The sequence below is a fragment of the Mesocricetus auratus genome, unplaced genomic scaffold (assembly GCF_017639785.1).
Source record: "Mesocricetus auratus isolate SY011 unplaced genomic scaffold, BCM_Maur_2.0 Super-Scaffold_100018, whole genome shotgun sequence".
NCBI lineage: Eukaryota > Metazoa > Chordata > Mammalia > Rodentia > Cricetidae > Mesocricetus > Mesocricetus auratus.
Genome location: NW_024429199.1, coordinates 48,023,195 through 48,045,016, shown reverse-complemented (window position 1 = coordinate 48,045,016; position 21,822 = coordinate 48,023,195). Strand labels below are relative to the sequence as shown.

General features: G+C 54.0%; 2 protein-coding genes and 1 long non-coding RNA gene across 8 annotated transcripts in view; 2 read left to right on the top strand and 1 right to left on the bottom strand.

The window, feature by feature from the left end:
• Positions 1–143: 143 nt before the first annotated feature.
• On the bottom strand, positions 144–3,802 carry LOC121144471. The gene is made up of 2 exons (XR_005881834.1): positions 3,664–3,802; positions 144–3,267 (listed from the first exon to the last, which is right to left on the bottom strand). It is a non-coding gene; the product is annotated as an uncharacterized LOC121144471 (long non-coding RNA).
• Positions 1,592–7,598, top strand: Prr18 (proline rich 18). Of its 2 annotated transcripts, none has more exons than XM_021234676.2 (2): positions 1,592–2,193; positions 4,241–7,598. In XM_021234676.2, the coding sequence occupies exons 1-2, from the start codon at positions 2,117–2,119 to the stop codon at positions 5,154–5,156; spliced, it is 993 nt and encodes a 330-aa protein (XP_021090335.1). In that variant the 5' UTR covers positions 1,592–2,116; the 3' UTR covers positions 5,157–7,598. The 2 variants fall into 2 exon arrangements, with proteins under 2 accessions (XP_021090335.1, XP_012978216.1); XM_013122762.3 differs by lacking the exon at positions 1,592–2,193 and adding an exon at positions 3,988–4,126.
• A 7,830-nt stretch (positions 7,599–15,428) lies between these two features.
• LOC101843709 overlaps positions 15,429–21,822 on the top strand; it is a 63,064-nt gene continuing 56,670 nt past the window's right edge. For 2 of the 5 annotated variants that reach the window (XM_040758297.1, XM_040758294.1), the window contains exons 1-2: positions 15,435–15,809; positions 17,586–17,745. In XM_040758297.1, coding sequence (XP_040614231.1) covers positions 15,595–15,809; positions 17,586–17,745 — 375 coding nt within the window. In that variant the 5' untranslated portion in view covers positions 15,435–15,594. Of the gene's footprint in view, positions 15,810–17,585; positions 17,746–21,822 lie in introns of all 5 variants that reach the window. The other 3 variants (XM_040758296.1, XM_040758295.1, XM_040758298.1) reach the window with 3 other exon arrangements.

The window sequence follows — 21,822 nt, the reverse complement described above, 5'->3', positions numbered from 1 at the left end:
GTGTCGCCTAAGGAAACAGAGACTTTGCTCTCCCCTAAACACTGCCAGGCCGGCTCTTACAGTATGAAACTGTCAGGGACAATGTGAGGTCATTGGGAATGTAGTGCCTGAATGCAGCATCTACGGCCGGTGCTAGGTTTTCCTGGCTCCACTGGGGGCTGATGGTGTTGTTACCGGGTGCCTCCATCTGCCCCCAGACCCGCTTCCCGCAGTGCCACTGTCCCTAGTCCACAGGGAAATGACTTAAAGAGACTGCTTAAAACTGGGGCAAAGGAGGCAGGTTAAACTCCCAACCTACGGGGAAAACATTAGTGTTGAATTTAATGTATAACTCAGTGAGTGGAAATTGCCCGAGAGTGGTGCAGTTGAATACACTTCTCCTGTTTTAAAGTTCAGGGTTAGTTTAGGTTAGATTTTTGGCTGCTTATGGCCATAGTCGGTTTAATTATTTAAATTACAGTAGAGAAATGGGCCTGGAGAGATGGCTCAGTGGGTAGAGCCCTTGCTGTGTGAGCATGGGGACTGGAGTTTGGCTCCCAGCACCCACATAGCCCGTGCTCCTAGAGGCGGGATCGCTGGGGCAAGCTGGGTAAATAGACTAGACAAGTAAGCAAACTCGGGGTTCTGTAGAGAGCAACCAAGGGCGACGCCCGATGCCAGCCTCTGGCCTCCACCTGCACACAGAAGTGTGCCACAGGCATGCAAGCATTCATACACACGTGCATGGGAAAAAGTGAAGTCTGAAGGAAACAATTGAAGCATGGCGTATGGGACGTCCTGCGATGTTTGAGGTTTCTCCAGATGTACAGGTAAGCAGGATGTGATCCTGGGTAAAGCCAAGGATTCGTGAATAACGAAACGCTTCTTAGAGTCATGGTCTTGCTTCCCGGTGTTGCCTTCTCTGGCTACTGCCCGGCTTTTCCCCCTGGTGACTCCCTGTGGAGTTGGGAGCTAGCGGCCTGGTAGGTGCGTACACAGGGGGCCTGCGTGTAATCATTTCACTTGTCCTGAAACATCTTTAATGTTGTGGTAACTACCGTGTTATTCCTGAAATCTGGAAGCAAGTTTTTAATGTTCAGACGAAGGCACGGAAGGCAGGGACGGCCAAACGTGTGTGTTTGGGTTCACTGACTTGAGCTTGTTTATCGTCTGGCTGAAGTGCAGTGAGGCTTTTCTGTTGTTGTGATGAAACACCGTGTGACCGAAGCAACTTAGAAATGAAAGCCCGTGGTTCCAGAAGGTTCCAGAAGGTTCCAGAAAGTTGTCATTTATGATGGTAGAGCTAAAGCCTGGCAGCAGGCACAGCTCAAGCCGCATCTCAAGCCACAGGACGGGGCAGAGGGCACTAACTCAGAAATGATGTGAGTTCTTTTGAAATCTCAACGTTCTAACCCAGTGACCTCCTCCAACAAAACCACACCCCCAGACCCTCCCCCAAACAGCCTCTAGCTGGGGACCAAGTATTCAGATACACGAGACTATGGGGGACATTTTCATTCAGACGACCACGTGTGGGGAGCATCATCAACCCTTTCTCCTGTGTGTGTGTGTGTGTGTGTGTGTGTGTGTGTGTGTGTGTGTGTGTGTGTGAGATGTGAAAAGGTTGGGTGTCTCCCTCACTCTCCCCATCACACGAAGTCCCAGGTAAATTCGCATGTCTGTAAAATTACGTAAAAAGTGTCCTTGTTGACTAAACGCTTCAATGCAACTCAGGGGCCCCCGTTTTTTGTTTGCTTGTTTGTTTTTGTTTTGTGTTTTTACTACTTCAAGTTGCTTTTGCATTCATTTACTTTAGCAAGTGTTTGCCTGTGCCCCACCCACAGTGCCTGTGGAGATCTCAGAGAGCAGCTGACAGGAGTCAGTTCCAGGGATCGAACTTGGCAGCCAGGGCCTTCATCAGCCGAGCCATCTTGCCAGCCCCTGCGTCTCCTATTCGAAAGTCAAGCTTGATCTCCCTCACTCCAACTGCCACCCGCCATCCATCCACCAGATGGAATGTGTAACGGATTCCCCAACAGTCAGCGTGGAGACTGAGTCAGCGGTGGACACCCGCACGCCTCTTCCTGACTTCTCATAAGAGGCGGAGGGAGGCTCACGGGGCCGACAATTGCGGCTCATGCTTGTAGATGCTGTTCTCGGTGCCCGAAGATTCGGAAGAACCCTGTCAGAAGTGAACAGACTCTTCTACATGAGGTACCGGAGTACGGTCCCTTCCCTGGGGTCACCTTGCACTGGACCTCCCTGCTCCCACTCCTCCTGGACTCCTGGGGGACAGGAACGCTTGCTGCTTCCCAGGGTGCGGGCTACCGGGCCAGAGCAAGCTGCTGAGGTGGCATGGAACATAGCAGTTCCTCCTCTGGGCCGCCTCAGCTGTCACCGTGGTAGCCACTCGCCTGCTGCTTCTCTGCCAGTCTCTGCTAGTTCTGCAAACTTTCTTGTCCTTGGTGTAATGGCTCAGTCTGACTTTCAGACCCTCACCTAGTGTTGAGTCTTGTCTGGTTCCTCATTGCATTTTGGAGTTTCTGGAAAACCCCAGTTTTTCGGTAGAATGGACAAGGAGTGCTGGGCACAGACTTACGTCAGTTTATGTCAGCCCTTAATGTTAGGAGACTGCCCCGTCATCCCCACCTCTGACCTTCAGTCCAAACGCCATTGCTTCTGATGCCCTGAAGCCTCAGAAGCAGTCTGCACTCGTTCTCGCTCTGAGGTTGACCTCCCCAACTGTCCCTATAGAAATAGCTGCTGACTCTAGCTTTCCATCTGTGGCCACTGCGTACATACGTATCCCCACAACTGTCTAGAAACTAGAAGCTGGAATAGAACAATAGAAGCCTGCTTTCAGTGTCCTGGGAGCTAAGCTGCCCCGTGTTGTAGTGACCTGAGCTCAGAGGCGAGTGTCTAGTGGAATCCCCTGCCTTTGGGTGCCCTGGCAAGGGCAGGAGGCTCCTGTGTGCTGGAGAGCTCTCTGGAAGCTGTCCCATAGCGGGGATGTGCGGTGTGGTGGAGACGGTGGTTGTGGGGCCCACACCAACTCCCCCCACCGCTCTAATGAGAAACGCTTCCACCACCCAAGTTTCCTTGGCTACCCTGGGCTCTGCGTGTTTAGTTGCGGCTGCACAGAGCAAACAGAAGAGGAGAGGGTGGAGCGACTCTAGCACAGCGCACACAGGCTTCACTCTCTTTCCCATGCGCTGCTACTCGCCCTGGGCCGGAGCTCTTCAATGTGATGGAGAGCAGTGTTTTGCAGTCTAGACGTTTGATGCTGCCCTGTAAAAAGCAAAAACCCGTTGACTTCGGGGTACACTGCTTTAACTGTTGGATTGCCGACATTTTGGACCTTTCAGCGTTGTGGGTATGTTTCCAAGTAGTTACAACCAGAAAATGAGTTGAGGTAAACATAGTCACTCATTTTGAATACTGGTAACACATCGCCTGGCCTGCAGTCACATTAAAACAGAACAATGTCTACTGTTTCCTATGTCGCTATTATATAACAAAATGCATTGGCTATTCATAGACAATAACTGGTTTAAATGTGCAAACAATCCTAAGGAGTGGCATCAACAATGTCAGTGCCACCTAGGTAGCGCTGAAACGCCCCGCCCGGTTCTGGATGCTTTCCCTGCAATTCCAGACTGGCCTGAAATTTCCCTCCCGCGTTACCTGAAAGGGTTTTCTGTCTAGCATGCAGGGCACCAGCAGTGACTTAGTGCCACTGACTCTCTTGAGACTAGCTTCCGGCTTCTGATGGACTAAGCCTTCGCTTTGCGGGCCATGGGAGACCGGGAGAGCTTGCCAGCTCCCGCCCCTGAAGCTCTTGGGCACTTTGTCTCCAGCGTTCAGCAGTCGGCGACAGCGCAGACTTGGCAAGCCCTTGCTAGCGCGCGCTCCTCCTCCTACTAACCCGGCCCAGCCCGGCGCGTCTCGGAGGTGTGAACCTGGCGGCAAGCCCCATTCGCCTGCAGTTGGGCGGCTGGTGGCGGTGCCCGCTGGAACAGCCAGTTAGAGGGAGCTCCCGAGGTTGCCGAAGCGAGGAAGGGGCGGGAGGAGCCGTCTTTCTTCTCTTGAAGTCACCGGGCTTAGTCTAGGGCAAGGAGGGAGCGGGGGATGCTGCGGCTGCTCGCAGGTGGGTGTGCGCGGAGCGCGCGGCGATCTGCAACAGATGGAGAGCCGCAGGGGGTCGCTGGGCCTGTGGGGCGGCTCCGCGCGCGGTGACTGAGACCCGCCCCTCTCCTTCTAGGACACTGATGATCCGCTTGCTCGGAGGCCTCATGTCATTCACGCCCATGCCGCCGCCGCCGCCGCCGCCTCCGCCGCCCGTCCGGACCCCGGGGGGCCCGGCCGCGCGCCAGCTCTCCCGGAGGCCCTGCGCGCCGCCCGTGCCCTCGCTGCCTGTCGCCGCCGGCGAGAAGAAGAAGAGGCCGCCCGAGATGCTGCTCTCCAGCTCCTGGCCCTCCGCCACCCTGAAGAGGCCGCCGGGTCGCCGCGGCCCCGGCCTGGGTCCCGGCACACCGCAGCCGCCGACCTCCGCACGCGCTCCGCTCCAGCCCTCTCAAAGCCGTGCGGGAACCTCAACCACGTGCTCCGCGCCGCGGCGGGTCGCTTGCAGCCACAGCCCAGCGGGAGCCACCTCCTCGGGGACTTCTGCTGGGGCGGGGGCCGGGCCAGACGACGCCACGCGCTTCTCCTTGAGCCTTACGCCTGAAGCCATCCTGGTCATCCAGAGGCGCCACCTGGAGAAGCAGTTGCTGGCGCGGCCCCGCAGACCCTTCCCCACGCCCCCGGCCGATCCCCGGCGCCCACTGGTCTCCTGTCCCCGAACCAGGACCTCGACCGTGCGGAGGGGCGGTCCCACCGACGCGCCTCTAGCTGTGGCTGTCAGCAGCCGCTCTCCCAGTGCCTCGCTGATGCCGCCGGGAGGTCTGCAGGCCACTCTGCCCAGCTTGCGCCCCTCCAGCCTGCGCCCGGTGCTCAAGGTGTCGCTGCTCAATGAGAAGCACAAATATGACGATGAGGAGTACGAGGAGGAAGCGGAGGTGGTGGACGAGGGCCTGGTGCGCAAGTGCACGGAGTGGCTGCGTGGGGTGGAGTCGGCAGCCGCTGCGAGGGGACGCACGGGGCATCTGGACACACTGCCTCACCTGAGCACACTGTGAGCTAGGTGGGCCTGGTGTGACCCCACCTGGCTCGAAGCCCATCCCCCACACCCCCGCCTCCCGTGCTCCTTGCCCACCTGGGCTCTTGTGAACCAGGTAGGCCAGCAAGGGACAGGACCGCAGCCTGGAACTTTCTTCAGGTGCGCTTGGTCACGGGTAACCCACAGCCTCCTCTAGTGCCCACCGCCCACCTGTGTACCTTGCACCGCGAGGCCGATGTAGGACACAGCAGTCTTGCCTGACTCCAATGACTGTTCTCTGCTCTTCCTGCTCCCCCCACGCCCAGGGGAGGAAGGACCTGTGAAAATGCCTTCTAACTCCCTCCCTAAGGAGTCTCGGTCCCAGTGGCCCTCTGCCCCGGGGTGATATCCCACATCCTGGGGGACTCTGCAAGCCTGTGACCACCGAAGGCCTAGAGCTGGGGACATGGTGCTACATTTGTGATTTGTTTCCTTCCAAACCAGAAAGATGCTGGGTGCTGGGAAGCCTAGGAGCTCGAGTTAACTTGTAACGTGGCAGCCCCGTGAGTGAGCTTCAGGGGAACGGAGCTCTTGCTGCCAAAGGATGATCCTGGTGGACTTGTGCTATACCTACCTTCTGGGTCCTCAGCCACCCCACAACCCTGCGCATACACGCACGCATACGCGCGCGCGTGCACACACACACACACACACACAAACACTCCCCAGCCAGTGCGCAGGCACGTCCATGCCCATAGCTACACACGCGCTGCCCCTCCAGCAGTCATGTGGACGCGCATACCTGCGCAACCACCCACACGTGCCCACGATGTCACACACATCGCCACTCTCGCATATATGTGCCATTCATGCAATACACCAGTCTCACTGTGGGCACAGCCACACACACGTGTTCCTGGGAGCACGGAACTGTCTTCAAGAGCCGCACCAAGAAGGGAGCAGGGGTTGGCAGCTGTTGACATTTGCTAAGAATGCAGCCTTTACCTGGGGGCACAGCGGCATCTCCCGCACTGGTTAAGGAAGGAGTATGGCAAGGGGGCGGGGCACATGTGAAAACCAGGCAGGGCACGTCTGCCCGCTGCAGCGGTTAGTTTGAGGGGGAAGCAGGAAGTAGCTGTGGGTAAGAGCAGGTGTCTTCCGTCGCTGTGAAGATCAGCGGCACAGAGGCTCTGTAAGCTGTAAATAGTGACTTCTTAAATGTGATTTATTATTGGAGTGAAGGGTAGCGCTCCTGGCAGCCATGCCCTTCCCACTAACTCGAGGATGATTCTTTTGTATTTCTTCCGTGCCTGAGTGGATTCAACCCCAAGGATGAGAAGGAAGCATCTGTTCTAATCAGATAAGGTGGGCTATAGAAGAGTAATGCAGTACCTCAGCTGTTTTGGCTTTTCTTATCTTATGCAAGTCAATAACTGGTTTAATGTTTATCTTGTTAGACTTTAATGCGTCAATTCCTACTGTATTTTAAATCGAAGCCTTACATTTTTAAGAACCAACTACTTATTTTCCTTTGTCAAACACGAAGCCTTAGTTCAGAGGGAGCTATACCAGCCAGCCACCAGATGAGTTTTTTTTTTTAAAGCCACTAATTGATTCCTCTTTCCTGATCCTAGTTTGAAAGCTTAGAAGCAGGTCTTCATTGATCCCTTTAAATGGTTGATGCCAAAGGGGCAAAGTCAGTGCAGCTGGTGAAGGTAGATGGGAGGTTTTTCTCCCTGGCACCAGCAGAGAGGCTGTTTCTCTAGGCCGGCGGGGTGGGGAGCCTCTGCGCCCAAGCCTGTCATAGCACGGCTTCATCTCATCTGCACCCAGTGCAAATACCAAGTCTTTTTTTATTATTATTATTTTATTATATACACAGTGTTCTGTCTGCTTGTGTGCCTGAAGGTCAGAAGAGGGCGCAGATCTCATTACAGATGGTTGTGAGCCACCATGTGGTTGCTGGGAATTGAACTCAGGACCTCTGGAAGAGCAGTCAGTGTTCTTAACCTCTGAGCCATCTCTCCAGCCCCCATACCAAGTCTTAAGATGCTCAGCTCCCTGCCCCCAGCGGCTGTGACGGCACCAGGAAGAGTTCCCAGTGCCCCCTAAAGGGGTGGCCTCTAGGGAGGTCTTCCTCACTCTCGCTTGTCCTCTGGGTCTCCGTTCCACTCTGCCCCTCCCTGTCCCTGTCAGCTTTGATTTTCATTCCTCGCTGTCTCCTCCAGGCTGCCCTCTCCCGCTTCCCGTTCTAACTGGCCTCGGTCCAGGGCTAAGCACATTCTCCCCAGTTGGTTATTCACATGGGGCCTGTGCGCCTGGCCCTCCACTTTAGAGACTGGGGGCACGTTTATGTCGGATGGCCGGCCGATGATTCTCAGAATCTGTGCTTGTGAGGTCTCTCTGTCATTGCTGACATTCTGGGGACATTTCTATCACTGTGCTACAATTTCTTAATGTTTAAATAAACAATGGGATTGGATGGTGTGTGCTGCTTCTTAGGGAGTGTGACTGATAACCATCCGGAGAGAAACCTTTGAACATTTGTTAAGTACTAGGGTTACCAAAGGTCACCGCTAGAAACTGCCTGGATTTCTAGGAATTTTAAGAACAAATGCTTTCTAAGAATGCCTTTGAACAATGACAAACTTGTGAGAAATTGCAAATTCCCATGAAAGCTTTATCCCAAATACACTCCTAAAGCTGTCCCACAGAACAAGAACCATCTGCATGCAGCAGACATATGTTTCAGGAAGATTGTGAAATATGGACAGGCACCACCTGTGTACAGCCAATTAAACCTTTGCTTCTGCCTAACACACCTTGTAACTTGTAGCCCATCCCAGTCAGAAGTAAATGGTTCATTTGAGTAACAGCCAGGGTTGCTACAAGATTGCATAATAAGTGTGATTTGTCACTTATTATTTGTTCACAGGAACAGTGAAAGCCAACGTAAGAGTCATCCCCTCTTTCTGTCTTATATATGCATGGGTGAGGTTGATGTCCATCCTAGAGGGTAACCTCGCATGTGAAAAGAGAGAGAAGACTGTGTGCCACACCTGTGAGTTCCAGAGTTTGACTCTGTGTGGCTGCATCTCCATCCCTTGTGTGACACTTAGAGGGTACCTGGCACTGTTGGGCAGGTATTGTTCCTGTTTTCCTTAATCTGTAAACTAACAATCAACGCCGAAATGTCAGGACCTTAATTTTGTGGTTTCCTTTGCAATGGTCCGTTTCAGTGTAGGATGGTTGATCTGTGGGATCCAAGCATGCTAAGCCTGTGTTGGTCTCTGTGCAGTACACTGCATTGACCTCCGTGCACAGTTACATTGTGGCTGTGAGACATCCATCTGCCCCTTGCTACTTTGCCCCTTGCTATGACAATTATCTGACAATGGGCTTAAAGAAGAATGGGTTCGTTTTAGCTCACGGTCTGTGGGGATGAGGCCCATCATGGAGGGGGAGGCATGTGTCAGTCAAGAGAGTGACGCAAGGGTCACGTCGCACCTGCCCTTAGGAAACAGAGAGAGGTATATGTGGGTGCTCAGTCTGATTCCTCCTTTTTTTTTTTTTTTGTTTTTTTTGTTTTTTCGAGACAGGGTTTCCCTGTGGCTTTGGAGGCTGTCCTGGAACTCGCTTGGTAGTCCAGGTTGGTCTCGAACTCACAGAGATCCGCCTGTCTCTGCCTCCCGAGTACTGGGATTAAAGGCGTGCTGATTCCTCCTTTTTACTTGCTTATCGCTACATTTTATCCCACTTCAAGTACCAACCTATGGGATAAAGCAGCCTAATTCCAGGCAGGTCTTCCCTTCTCAGTTATCGCCTTCGCAGATGTGCCCAGAGGTGTGTCTCCTAGGTGATTCTAAGTTGACGAGATAAACCGTCACAGCCCCACCCCTTAGCAACTTGACACCCAGACACAGTACTTCTAAATGGAAACATTTCACCCCTCCCATAAAAGGCTCATTCCATCATGTAAAAACACACACAATGCAAAAGTCTCCGTCGCATCTATGCCAGCGCCTGCGTTGCTTAGAAGTTCAAAGTCTCTTCTGTGACTGGACGTAAAGGCTCAGTCTTGAGCCTCTAGAAAAACCAGTAAGGAGGGGGAGAGACCCAAAACAGGAAACAAGTTACAAGCTTCTGACATACGATGGCACAGAATAAATCCTGTTATTACAAATGGGAGGATGGAAGAATGACGGGGGCAAAGCAAGACCGGAACCCAGACGGACGGACACTGAGTCCTGCGGCTCCACGCCTGAGATCAGGGCTCGGCTGCCTTTCAGTCCTTCCCTCCGGTTCCCTCCATCTTTAGGTCCTTCCGGTGCCTTCCACTTCTTAGTCCTTCCCTCGGTGCCTTCTACCCGCAGCACATGTGGCCTCCCTCTAGAGCTGCGTCCACTCTGTGTGTGCAGCTTTCCATGGCTGATACACCACAGTCTGGGCATCTTCTACACCCCAAGGTTATTAGTATTCAGACATCTGCACTGGCCTGTCCTTGGGGTCCTGACAGGACACGCCCTCAGCTGCAGACACTGAGAGCACCACCTGTGCACACTCACTGTGTTCCCTTTAAAAGGGGCCCTGCCCACCTCCCATCCTTCTTTCTTCCTCTCCCTCTCTCTGCCTGTCTGTTCTTCTCTCTGTCTCTGTCTCTGTCTCTCTCTGTCTCTGTCTCTCCCTCCCTCCCTCAACAAAGTCCCCACATGTCCTTGTCACTCTGTCACTTTACAGCAGAGGGCCAGTCTCCGAATTCAGGTGGTTGTTCAGAGAGTACAGAAGACGACAACTTCCTTACTGATGTCACCCCGTGGTGCATTGATGGGGACACTTAGCTTTGGTCATGAAGGCACGGGCTCCTTACTCTTGGGAGCTGCTGAAAAGATATGCATGGGTGGAACCCAGCCATCTGATAAAATGCCCAGCAAATGCAGGAGGGACCCCAGGCAACCACGGAGGAGACAGTATCTCTGGGGGACTGCACACTGCTCGGTCCCCCGGTCAGCCAGCCACAAAGCCTCCCCGCCACCCTGCCCCCTATCCCCATCCCCACTGCCTCCCAAGTGTGGAGGCCAGGCCCCGACCGGCACACAATAGGATGATCCTTGCCATCCTCTGTTCTCACGGTGGAGTCTAATTCTCTGGCACTGCCCCCAGGTTGTGGGCCTCAGTTGACCACAACATGTGCAGCTTCGGGGACAATCAGGCTAAAGAGCTCCGAGACAATCGTCCCTGTCTGAACCCTCTTGTCATGATGTCACCACACTGGGGAACAAAACACACACACACACACACACACACACACACACACACACACACACACACACACAGGCGCCCAAGGAACAGAGACTTCAGACAAAGAACTCTCTCATCACCCCCACTCCCGTGTCAGTCAGCCCAGGGTCTATGGAGAAGGCAGCAACAGCATCACCCAAAGAGACCCTTCGATTCGGGTCTTCTCACCCAAGCTCACACGTCCAGTTGCCGGCTGCCACAGGAAGGTGGGCTCTGAGGACGATGGCACCCACCACGACGGTCTCAGACTTTTCTGTACTGAAGGCTCCCAGGGAGCGTCTCCCCTGCAGACGGCACCCCGTCAGGCCTCTTAGGGATTTGCCTAGGCTGAGGCATCAGCAGCCCCTTAGCTACGTGGGGAATTCTGCCCCACAAATGATGAGAGGGACCCCTTGTCGGGATTTTAGAAGACAGCACATTGTAATTGATGGAGGGAGGAGGGGGTCTCCCACACCAGCTCGGGAGGAATCCACACACAGGTGCCAGGAGAAGCAGACGTCACCCTGGCCGGCACACTATGTTCGCTGTGTGTAGAGACCTGGGAAAGCAAGTGAGAGACAGAGGTCTGATGTGTAAGGCGGTGACCGAAGGCAGCCGTACCTGTGTCCACCTGACACAAGCTAGAGTCGTGGGAGAGAAGGGATCCTCAGCTGAGCAAATGCCTCCGTGAGGTCGGGCCGGAAGGCATTTTCTTTTTTAAAGATTTATTTATTTATTATGTATACACTGTTCTGCCTGCATATCAGAAGTGGACACCAGATCTTATTACAGATTGTTGTGAGCCACCATATGGATGCTGGGAATTGAACTCAAGACCTCTGGAATAGCAGTCAGTGCTCTTAACCTCTGAGCCATCTCTCCAGCCCAGAAGGCATTTTTCTTAATTAGGGATTGATACAGGAGGGCTCCAGCCCGTGGCGGGAGGGGCGCTCCTCCAAGCTCTCTGCATCGGCTCCTGCCTCCAGGTTCCTGCCCTGTGTGAACTCCTGCCCTGACTTGCTTAAACGATGAACGGTGATCTGGAAGTGTGAGCATAAATAAACCTTTTCCTCCCCAGCTTGCTTTCTGGATGGTGTCCCATCACGGCAATGCTAACCCTAACCAAGACAAGCTGGCACCAGGATAGCGGGGTGTCGATGTGACGGACCTGTCTTTGGGAGGACCGTTGAGAGCTCAGTGGGCTGTTCTGTAGGGGCTTGGAAGGTAAGAATGTCCAGGGCGCTGCAGACGATGAGCACCTGGCCGGTGAAGGTTCAGAGGGAAGCAAAGACTCCACTGGGCTTCTTGTGTGAAGAAGAATCCGGAAGAGTCAGCCTCGATTAACAAGGGACCAGAGCCACTCTAAAAGGTATAGCTTTGCTTTGCTGAGACACTCGGTACTGGCCGGCTGGAGCTGCGAAATCAGCGGTGGCTAAGAAGAGGCCGGCGTCACCGAGGTGAGATCTGGGAAGTGCTTCCTGGGAGTCAGCGCACAGACGCAGTGTTGCAGGCGTGGTCATGGCACTAGGGCCGGCTGTGGAGTTGCTCACCTACGATCACCAAGTCAAGCCATCCCAGTCAAGGTTACTAATGCTATGATGGAACACCGCGGCCAACAGCAACTTGGGGAGGAAAGGGTTTATTCGGCTCACACTTCCACAGCACTGTCCATCAGTGAAGAGAAGTCAGGACAGGAGCTCTAGCAGGGCAGGAACCTGGAGGCAGGAGCTGATGCAGAGGCCGTGGAGGGATGGAGGGGAGCCACTTACCGACTTGCTCCTCAGGGCTTGCTCTGCCTACTTTATTTTTTATTTAAGATTTATTTAAATGTATGTGCGTGCTCTATCACGCCATAAGAGGGCATCAGACCCCACTATAGATGGTTGTGAGCCACCATGTGGTTGCTGGGAATTTAATTCAGGACCTCTGGAAGAGCAGCCAGTGCTCCTAACCGTGAAGCCATCTCTCCAGCCCGCTCAGCCTTCTTTTTATAGAACCCCAAACCACCAGGGATGGCTCCACCCAGAATGGGCTGGGCTCTTCTCCCTTCAATCATCAATTAAGAAAATACCCCACAGGCTTGCTTACTACCTATCTACCTATCTATCTATCTACCTATCTATCTATCTATCTATCTATCTCTATCTATTTGGTTTTTTGAGACAGGGTTTCTCTGTATTGCTTTGGAGCCCATCCTGGAACTCACTCTGTAGACCAGGCTGGCCTGGAACTCACAGAGATCCGCCTGCCTCTGCCTCCCCGAGTGCTGGGGTTAAAGGCGTGCACCACCAATGCTCAGCTCCGCAGTCTGATCTTACAGAGACATTTTCTCGATTGAGGTTCCCTCCTCTCAGATAACTACAGCTACTGCCAAGCCGACGTGAAACACAGCAGCCTCCTCCAAGCCTGGTCTGAAGGCGCTCACAGAGACTCTCAGGTGTGCTCTGTGGTGAGTGGCCCGTGTCTTTGAGGGCAGAGGATGGGGAGGAACCTGAGTGGCCGCACAAGGGGTGCACTGTTTTCTCACCCCGTGACCCCCAGTGGTAAAGGAGGCATCGGCTGGAGAGCTGGGTGCCTCCCTGTCCCAGGAGACCTTCAGTGATGGGGGGAGAGGGGGAGAAATCCTTCTGTGTGTGTATGTTGATGAAGAAAGCACTGTCGGCCAATAGGGAGAGCAAGATAGGTGGGACTAGGAGTCGAAGAGGATTCTGGGAAATGTAGTCAAGAGTAGAGAGCCGTGGCCATGTGGTGGCCGGGAGAGGACGCATGAGGCTGTGTCCCTGGTAAGATGAGACCTTATAATGAAAGACCCCTACCCAGGACCCCCTAGGAAAAGAAAAGCAAGGCCAGGCCGTTGCCTAATGAAAGAAACCCAGAACAAGTGCCTCGCCCAGCTGGCAGGATGTCAAACAGGATCTGTGGTCACCAGAGCAGTCATGGGACCCGGATAATAATTGCTGAAGCGTGCCAGGGTCTTTTATGTGGCAATACCAGGACACCTAGTCCTTGGCAACTACCCCTGCCCCCAGTTGTGTCTATGATCACTATAGTAGTCATGGGACCCGGATAATAATTGCTGAAGCGTGCCGGGGTCTTTCAATACCAGGAAACTTAGTCCGTGGGAACTACCCCTGCCCCCAAGATGAGCCAATGAAATGCCTGTTACTTATGTAACCATTAAAACTCTATAAATATTTTGCTCCCTGCAAGCCCGGTATGCTCTGCACCCGAGTTGCAGTAGCATCCGCAGGCGCCTGTGTACCCAACAAATCACCTCTTGCATTTGCAGCCAGTGGTCTGGCCCCGGTTCTTGGGCAGAGGGTTCGGTTCAGTGCCCGGCGCTTTGATGCCGAGGTCTTTCAATAAAAATATACATTAGCAGTTATGGGCTAATGATTAAGTCAGAGCTAGCCAATAAGAAGCCAAGCAAATGGCCAACAGCTTCATAATTAATAGAGTGTCTTGTGTGTTATTGGGGGAGGGGGGGCTGAGACAGCTGCGGGACCCGGGCAGCTGGTGGGAAGACCACACCGTGACCCTTCAGGGCTTATGTTCCTGTGGGGGGAGGAAGCCATTGGCAAACAGTGTGAAAACAGCATAGGATTAGATGACATGTGCAGGAGACTGGGGGGGCAGATCAAGTCCCATTAGAGCCAGGGGGGGGGCGGCAGGATGAAATTACCAACCCCAGGTACTGAGTCACTGAGAAAAGATGTTTGGACGGCACCCTATCAAACACCAGGGGAGACTGGCCAGGCAGAGGAGAAGGACCTGGTAGAGGCAAGAGGGGGCAAATCTGAGTCCTGCAGGACCCTCGCCTGCCAGAAGGCGGAGAAGAGAGGCGTGAGGTCCTTGCCCTTGCCTGGGTGTGCACTCTGTTAGGAGGCAGAGCCAGAGCGCCAGGGTGTGGCTCAGTGGTGAGCACCAGGCCAGCATGGGCCTGCCTAGCAGAGTACCCTGAGATAACCCCAGGGGTGGGGGACCCTCACCAGGTAGCTGAGTGTGAGTGTGTATTTTTTTTAATTTGTTTTATTTTATATGCATGGGTGTTTTGCCTATGCGTATGTGTGTGCACCATGTGCATGCCTGGTGCCCAGGAGGCCAGGAGGAGGCACCGGCACTGGGGTGACAGGCAGTTGTGGGCCACCTCTACAAGAGCAACAAGTGATAAGATGAGCCATTTCTCCAGCTCCAGGAGTGGTCCCCCCTTCACACCCTCCCTCTCAAGACGGGGTTTCTCTGTATGGCCTGGCTGTCCCTAGAACTCACTCTGTAGACCAGGCTGGCCTCGAACTCACAGAGATCCACCTGCCTGTGCCTTCGAGGGAGTGTTCCATCACTGCCCGGCCCCAGGAGTGTTCTTGGCTGGGGACAACGCTGGGGTGGGAAGCGGCTCCTTGGAGGCCGAGGGTGTTTGCGGAGGTTTCTTGTCCCTCCAGGTCCTGCCACCCCTCAGCCCCAAATAATCACATAGAGACTTATAATAATTATAAAACTGCTGGTCGATGGCTGGGACTTCTTACTGGCCAGCTCTCTCTTAATTATTAACCCATTTCTATCAATCTATGTATTTCTACATGGTTTTATCTTACTGGAGAATGCCTTGCCTGTCCTATCCTCCCCGTCTCAACATGGTGTCTCTCCTTTGGTCACTTCCCTGCCTACCTTTCCCAGAAGTCTCCTCGGTCTCCTAGTCCTGCCTATCTTCCTGCCTCTATTGACCAAACAGTGTCTTATTCATCAACCAATAAGAGAACGTATATTCAGAATGACCTCCCCCGTCATGAGGGAGCTGGGATCGATGGAAGGAAGCATGGCACACTGAAGACCCAGGAGCACGGCTGTGACACCTGAGCTCAAAAGTGGTCGCTTCCTCTGTGATTCCAAAGAGAAAAATGAGATGGACACTGGCGGTACACACTTCTAATCCCAGCACTCGGGAGGCAGAGGCAGGCCGATCTCTATGAGTTCGAGACCAGCCTAGTCTACAAGAGCTAGTTCCAGGACAGACTCCAAAACAATGCAGAGAAACCCTGCCTCCCAAAAACAAAATAAAACAAAACAAAACAATAAAAACAAACCAAATAGAAGAAGAATAGATTCAGCATCGCTTGCATCTCTACCGCTAGCCTAGCGAGGTGTGGAAGGGATGTCAGTGGCAGGCAACGCGCAACAGCTTACCGCAGCACACCCCAGGGGCAATGGAGAGCCAGAGCCCAACCCAACACCTGAACGCACTTAGGAGAAGAGACCCAGAAAGGAGCAAGAGAGCTGCAGCTGGGAGAACTCAAGTCTCTCCCCAGCCAGACAGCCTGCGCCACTGGCCCAGAGGCTGGGCCGGCAGGACACGCCAAGTCTCCTGCACTGGTTACCAGGGCCGCCTTGTTGTGACAACAGAGTGGCCTGGAGTCGGTTGGTAAGTCTGCGTGAAAGATCCCAGCTGGGGTGGGCTCGGCTGGCGCCCTGGTGGACTGGCGGTGAAGGGCGGTGGGAGAGGCAGAGGAAGGAGCTGGGGCACATGCTTGCCCTCGGGGCTCACGCCTGCCCTCAGGGCACCTGGACACCAGCTTCGTGCCCTCAGAAAGGCCCTCTGGCCCAATGGTAGGGACCGAGGCTGGCACACCTGGAGGTGTGGGCATTTACAGTGTAGCCCTGGCTTACTGGAGTGTAGGTAGCCGGATACCTGGCAGGAGAGGTAGCTTTTGAAAAATTAAATCTAGCTGCCCATGGCAGATGGCTGTCCCCTCTGACTTTCAATTAAAGAAGAGTCAGGGGCTGGGGGTTGTAGCCCAGTTGGCAGAGTAGCTTCTTTAACAGGCACGAAGCCCTTGATTTGATCCCCAGGACAGCATAAACTGTGTGATGTCCCACACTGGGAAGTCGAGGCAAGAGAATCAGGAGTTTAAGGTCATCCTTGGTTATACAATGAGTGAGAGGCCAGGACCCTATCAAAAATATGTTTATTACATTTCCTAAGTACTCTTGGTAATTATGTGAGCTCCCACTCCCATTACTGTAGTGACATATTATTTATGATTTATTAAAACTTGCTTGAGGACTCAGAATGCAAAGCCAGCCTCAAGATGTGGTCAGGCAGTGTAGGTACACACCCTTAATCCCAAGACTCAGGGTTAAGAAGTAGACGGATCTCTGTTAGTTCAAGGCCACACGGACTACGTGAAATTGATCCAATCCTAAAAGAAACAGCCCACACAAAGGTGACCTCAGCACCTGGGATCACACGCCATTAGGGAGGCGTTTAAGTCGGGAGCAGGTCTGAGAGCTAGCATTTGGTTTGAGAATTAGTTTCTAGCCCCGTTGAGGAGAGCATAGCAGTCCAAGTGAATCTGAGGACCAGTGAAGTTGGGAGCCATCTGAGGATCGCCCCTTTGGTCTGAGCTGAGGTAGAGGGTGAGGATTAGTGGCCGGCTGCTTTGCTTTCTCTGATCTTCAGCTTGAACCCCAATATGTCTTTTATTTTCCGTGCTACACATTGTCGTGACAACAAAGAGCCGCGGTGTCAAATCTGGGTTCTGTGTGAGGCACTGACCCCCATGCTCAGTCCTGGCTGGTTAAAACCCAACCAACCAGGACTGCAGGCGGCGCACCCCGCTCCTCGGATCTTCCGGAGGATGGCCAGGGCATGTCACGGGCTCCCCGCCGCCGCCCCGTGTGCTTTCCTCCTCCTCCTCCTCCCCCTCCTCCTCCTCTCCCTCCTCCCCCTCTCATGCAGATGCAGGCTGGAGAAAAACACTATGGTCAGGGCATAGGGGGAGGGGTTGGACAGTTCCAGAGAGAATTCAGTTCCCAGTGAATCTAAAGGAAACTGCGGTCTGACTTCCCCGCATGGTTGAAAGCGTGTCTAAAGCTGAGGCTGATGTGGGTGTCTGGATACGACACACCCCTTTCTGTTCTACATAGGAGGCCCCAGGGCAGAACCCTGAACTGCCGACTCAAGCAGGGTCTCCTCAGTTCCACTGGCAAATGAGGCTTTCGGGATCCACAGGGAGGCAGAGTGACCCTAAGGCGTCGTGTTCACCCCGGGAAGAAAGAGCTCATTCTACTTTGCACCCAGGTGGCCTTGGGATCAGTAATTAGAGTCACAAGGTCGCAGCTGAGGTGCATGAGCCCCAGGGCTGCTCCCTTCACCTGTGGTCTCTTCAGCCAGGTGACTTTTATCCCCTCTCCACAGCCGCACGCACACCTGTCTCCAGGCTCGCCCGGTGAGGAGCGTGTCCTCCGGCTTCACAGGTGTAGCTCCTCCAAACATGGCCACGGACCTCCACGCTTACCCCAAGGGTTTGAACCCGCCTCTCCTGAGCAGCCGCCCAGCACAAAGTCCACACCAGCAGGTAATTGCTTTGGGGAGACGCCACGGAAGATGAAAGAAACTTCCTTAAGTTGGGAGGGACAGGTGTGCCCCGTGACTGTAGTTGCTCTAGTGCCTGGCCACAGGGGTGAAATGTGCGTGCAAATATTAACACGGCTAGAGCTCCTTACAGTCAAATATTTTGTGCATGTGTGTAAAATACCAAACCCAACTCCATGGCACCTACAAAGGTCCCAGAAAAACCGAGAAACCCACGGTCCTGTTCTGGTTATGACCAGGGTGTGGCTGACCTGGGCCTGGAAAGCCCGTGTGGGCATCTGCCTCTTGGGTCTCTCCTTCCCACACTGCTCTGTCCAGGGTTCCTTGTCAGGGAGGAAAGCCTCAGGCGGCTCCTGAGCGTCTGGGGCCCAGAACGCCCGCTGTCATCGGGCCCTGTGACCTCTTCCTCCCTCTTCTGTTCTGGAGTGTGTATACCTGAGGGTACACAGATCCAGAGTCTGTGTCACCTCCAACCACGTGGGGAGAAGCCCTCGGCCTGACCTCACTTCCAGCGGGTCAGTCTTCACCGAGACACCCACGCATAGGGAAGGGATTTTCTGAATGAGATAGCTGATCAGTCCTTGAGACAGAGGGACAAGGTTGGCCAGTTGTGTGTTTGGAGGCACTTGGGGTTCTGTGAATCCTGGGTGGGTTGAATTGAGGATGTTTGTCTCTCATCAGTTTCTAACAGAATGGCATGGCTCCCTTGTCCGTCTGGTCCCTTCCTGGCCACCCGGTCGGTAACACGTTGAGGCCATGTTGCCTAGGTGGTAGCCGGAAGCACTGGGGATATGCGATGGCTGAGGGCATTGTGTGTGTGCGTGTGTGTGCATGTTGGTGCACACGCATGTGTGCCTGTGCGTGTGTGCTGTGTGTGTGCCTGTGCGTGTGTGCTGTGTGTGTGTGATTGGAGAATTCTCTGGAGGAATGCTGTCTGCCACCACGCCCACCTGCCACCACGCCCACCTACAGGCCATGATATGTGCAGCTGGGCACAGGGTCCCCGGAAGCAGAGTGGCCTTGGTCTCTGTCATTCAAGGGTGTGGCCGTGGCCATCACACACTCTGGTTGCTCATGCCATTCTTGTATCCCCCAGCCTCAGGCCTGTGACGAGGCAGACTTATGTCCTTTGAGAACTAGCCAGTGTGTATGACCCTGTTGCAGCCCCAGACAATTGGCTGGTGCACACGTCCGGTCTTCTCCTGAGGCTTCACCTTCTTTTTGGCGTTTAACCACAGCTGTCTCGTTTTTCTTTGTCATTTTTTTCAAGCTGGGTGTGGTGCCACACACCTTTGGTTTTTAGCACTTGAGGCAGAGGCAGGAGGATCTCCGAGTGTGAGGCCAGCCTGGTCTATACAGTGAATTCCGGGACAGCCAGGGCTTTACAGAATAAAACCCTGCTTTCAAAAAAAAAGTTATTTTTCATAGTGTCCCTTTGTTCCCTCTGGACCGCGAACACTGATGACAATGTGTACAAGTGTGGGCTTGCCTGCTTTGCTTCCTGTTTCGCGCCCCACGCTCCAGTGAGGCTCCCAGCTTCAGAGCAGTGTCAGGTCTGTTTGGGAGCGCACCCTGCTTGCTCAGGAGGAGGAACCACACAGTCCCTGCTGCCCCACCCAAGACCCAGCAGCACCTCTCTGCACTCACATCCACCCGGTGTTTACAGACGGGTCCTTCTGTTTCCCTTGCTGGTAAATATTACTCAGCCAATGCTCACCAGTGTCCTTTCTAGCACCAAGCATGCAAAGCCATCTGGGCTGTGCCAGTTCCGCTGTTTGTATATATACGGCAGCATTAACTTCCGGATAAAACGTAAAGTGAAAAATACCCGCCAGTCAATTAGAAGTGTGGGTGAAGGATCTGGAGAGCTTGGAGAAGAAGGATCCGGAGAGCTAGCTTGCTTGGAGAAGCCGCCAGAGTCACACAAATCCTATACTGTACCAGCGTCCACTTGGGGTGGGTTGGAGATGATATGGGCTGACGGTGGTGAGCAGCATGCATAAGTTCTGGAGACTGGCTAGGAGGTGGTGGCGAGCGGCTTTGATCACAGCACTCAGGAGGCAGAGGCAGGCAGATCTCCGAGTCTGAGGCCAGCCTGGTCTACAGAGTGTGTTCCCGGAGAGCCAGGGTTGCACATGAACACAAACGCAGGCCCCTCTTTGCGTCTGCGGGCTCTGTGTGCTGCTGACAACTGCCCCCATCCTCTCCCACCCCCGCAGATCCCCGCTGTGCTCTGGTCTCTTATCACCACGACTCTCCTCCTCCTCCTGCTGTAGTCCTGGTTGTCACAGCGTGCCGAGCTGTGTGGCGTCCTGCTTTTATCTCTGAGCACAGTTTGGTTGTTGGGTCATGTCTTGCTGGACATGTGGGTTGTTTCCTGTCAGGGCAGTTCGAACGGAGAGGCTATGCTGGTCCCAGGCTCCGTGCACGTAGGCTGTCCCTTGGACAACTCCCCTGAGTGAAAGGACTCTCACAGCAAATCATCCATTAAAGAGACTGTGTAGTGGGCGTGGTCACACAATATGAGTGGTCACACACATGACACTCACACTAGCAAGTGAGAATTAAGCCATGGCATCCTAGCCAACACTTGCAGCGCCACAATTTGGTCTTGGCTCTTTCTTTAAGACAGGGTCTCACTATGTAGCTTGGCTGTCCTGGAACTTATTATGTAGACCAGGCTGGCCTTGAACCCACAGAGATCTGCCTGTCTCTGCTTCCAGGGTGCTGGGGTTAAAGGCGTGCGCCACCGCCGCCGCCTAGCACACCTCAGATTCTTTTTGAAGGTCCAGACTCATCCAGATAGCCCTGACCACCGGCCCTCGCCCTCCTCACTTCCTCTTAGCCGCCGAGCCGTCTTTCCAGCCCTTCTCCTCACTTCCTGATTCTTCCTCCCTCACGAAGCTTCTTGGTAGTATTTTCCTGAGCCTGGATACTCCCTCTTCATCATTCACCTATCCATCCAGTCTCATTCACTGGGCCTTGAAAGCCACCAGCCAGGAGGCCAAACAGTAGGCAACTCATTTTTCAAGCCTCCTTCCTCGTAGGGACCTGCTGCTCTGCCTCAGAACCCTTCTGCTATTCTCGCTCATCTATCTGGCCTTGAACTCACAGAGACCTGCCTGCTCGGCCGCCTGAGTGCCGGGGTTTAAAAAAAGTCGCCACCACACCCGGCAGTCTTAGCTATTCTTTCTTTAAAAAATTGTTTGTTTGTTTTTTATGTGTATCGGTGCACGTGTATTGTTCCGTACATATGAGGAGATGTCTACTCTGGGTCAGCGTGACTTGGGTGGCTGTTGCTTTTCCAGGGCCCTAGTTCCTTGGGTTCAGCCCATCTGAGCCAAGAAGCATTCGGTGGAAGGAAAGTATAACGGACAACAGTATAATGGGTCTGGCGCGGTGTGAGCTGCAGCACTTGGCTTTTCTTAAACGCTTTCACTTGTTGCTCTTGCTTTAAGAACCCAGTTTCTCTCCTAAGCCACTGGCAGAGTCAGCATGCAAATTTGTCGTGGAGACAAGCAGGGGATGGATGGATGGAAGCCAGAACCCGCTCTAAAAGCCAGTCCGTTTTGCTGCTGCTAGTGTCCCCAGATATCTCCGGGGTGCTGGGTGGCCTTTGTTTTCCTTGGAGCCCTGGAATCACGGAGGTCCCCTTTCTTTGTCTCCTCTCACCAACCACCGAGTTGCAGAGAGATCTGGTTGGAATCAACTGCTGGGCACCGGTCCAAGCTTCTGCTGTCACTGAGGAGGTGGGGTTGTGTCTGCCCTGCCTCCTCCTCCTCCTCCTGGGTCTCTCTGCACCGGGTCTTTGACACCAGGGGGGGAAGTAGACCTGCACAGACCCTTGTAGCCCTGCGGATCCTCTCTGGGCTTGAGAGGCATTCTTTCCCACCTGCCCTGCGGAGGCAGGCGGGTTTGCAGGGGTCTCCCTGCCTGGCAGCCAGTCTTCACAGCCAAAGGAAGCAGATAATAGTGACACAGCCGGGGCAGGGAAGATGTTGCTATGGCAACAAAGCAGCCAGCCCGGCTCTCCTCCTGGGAGGCCTCGTGGTTTCGCGGG

Coding starts and splice junctions, on each gene's coding strand:
- Prr18 (XM_021234676.2), top strand. CDS start 2,117: ATGCTTGTAGATGCTGTTCTCGGTGCCCGAAGATTCGGAAGAACCCTG. Junction 2,194..4,240: donor AACAGACTCTTCTACATGAG/GTACCGGAGTAC, acceptor CTCTCCTTCTAG/GACACTGATGATCCGCTTGC.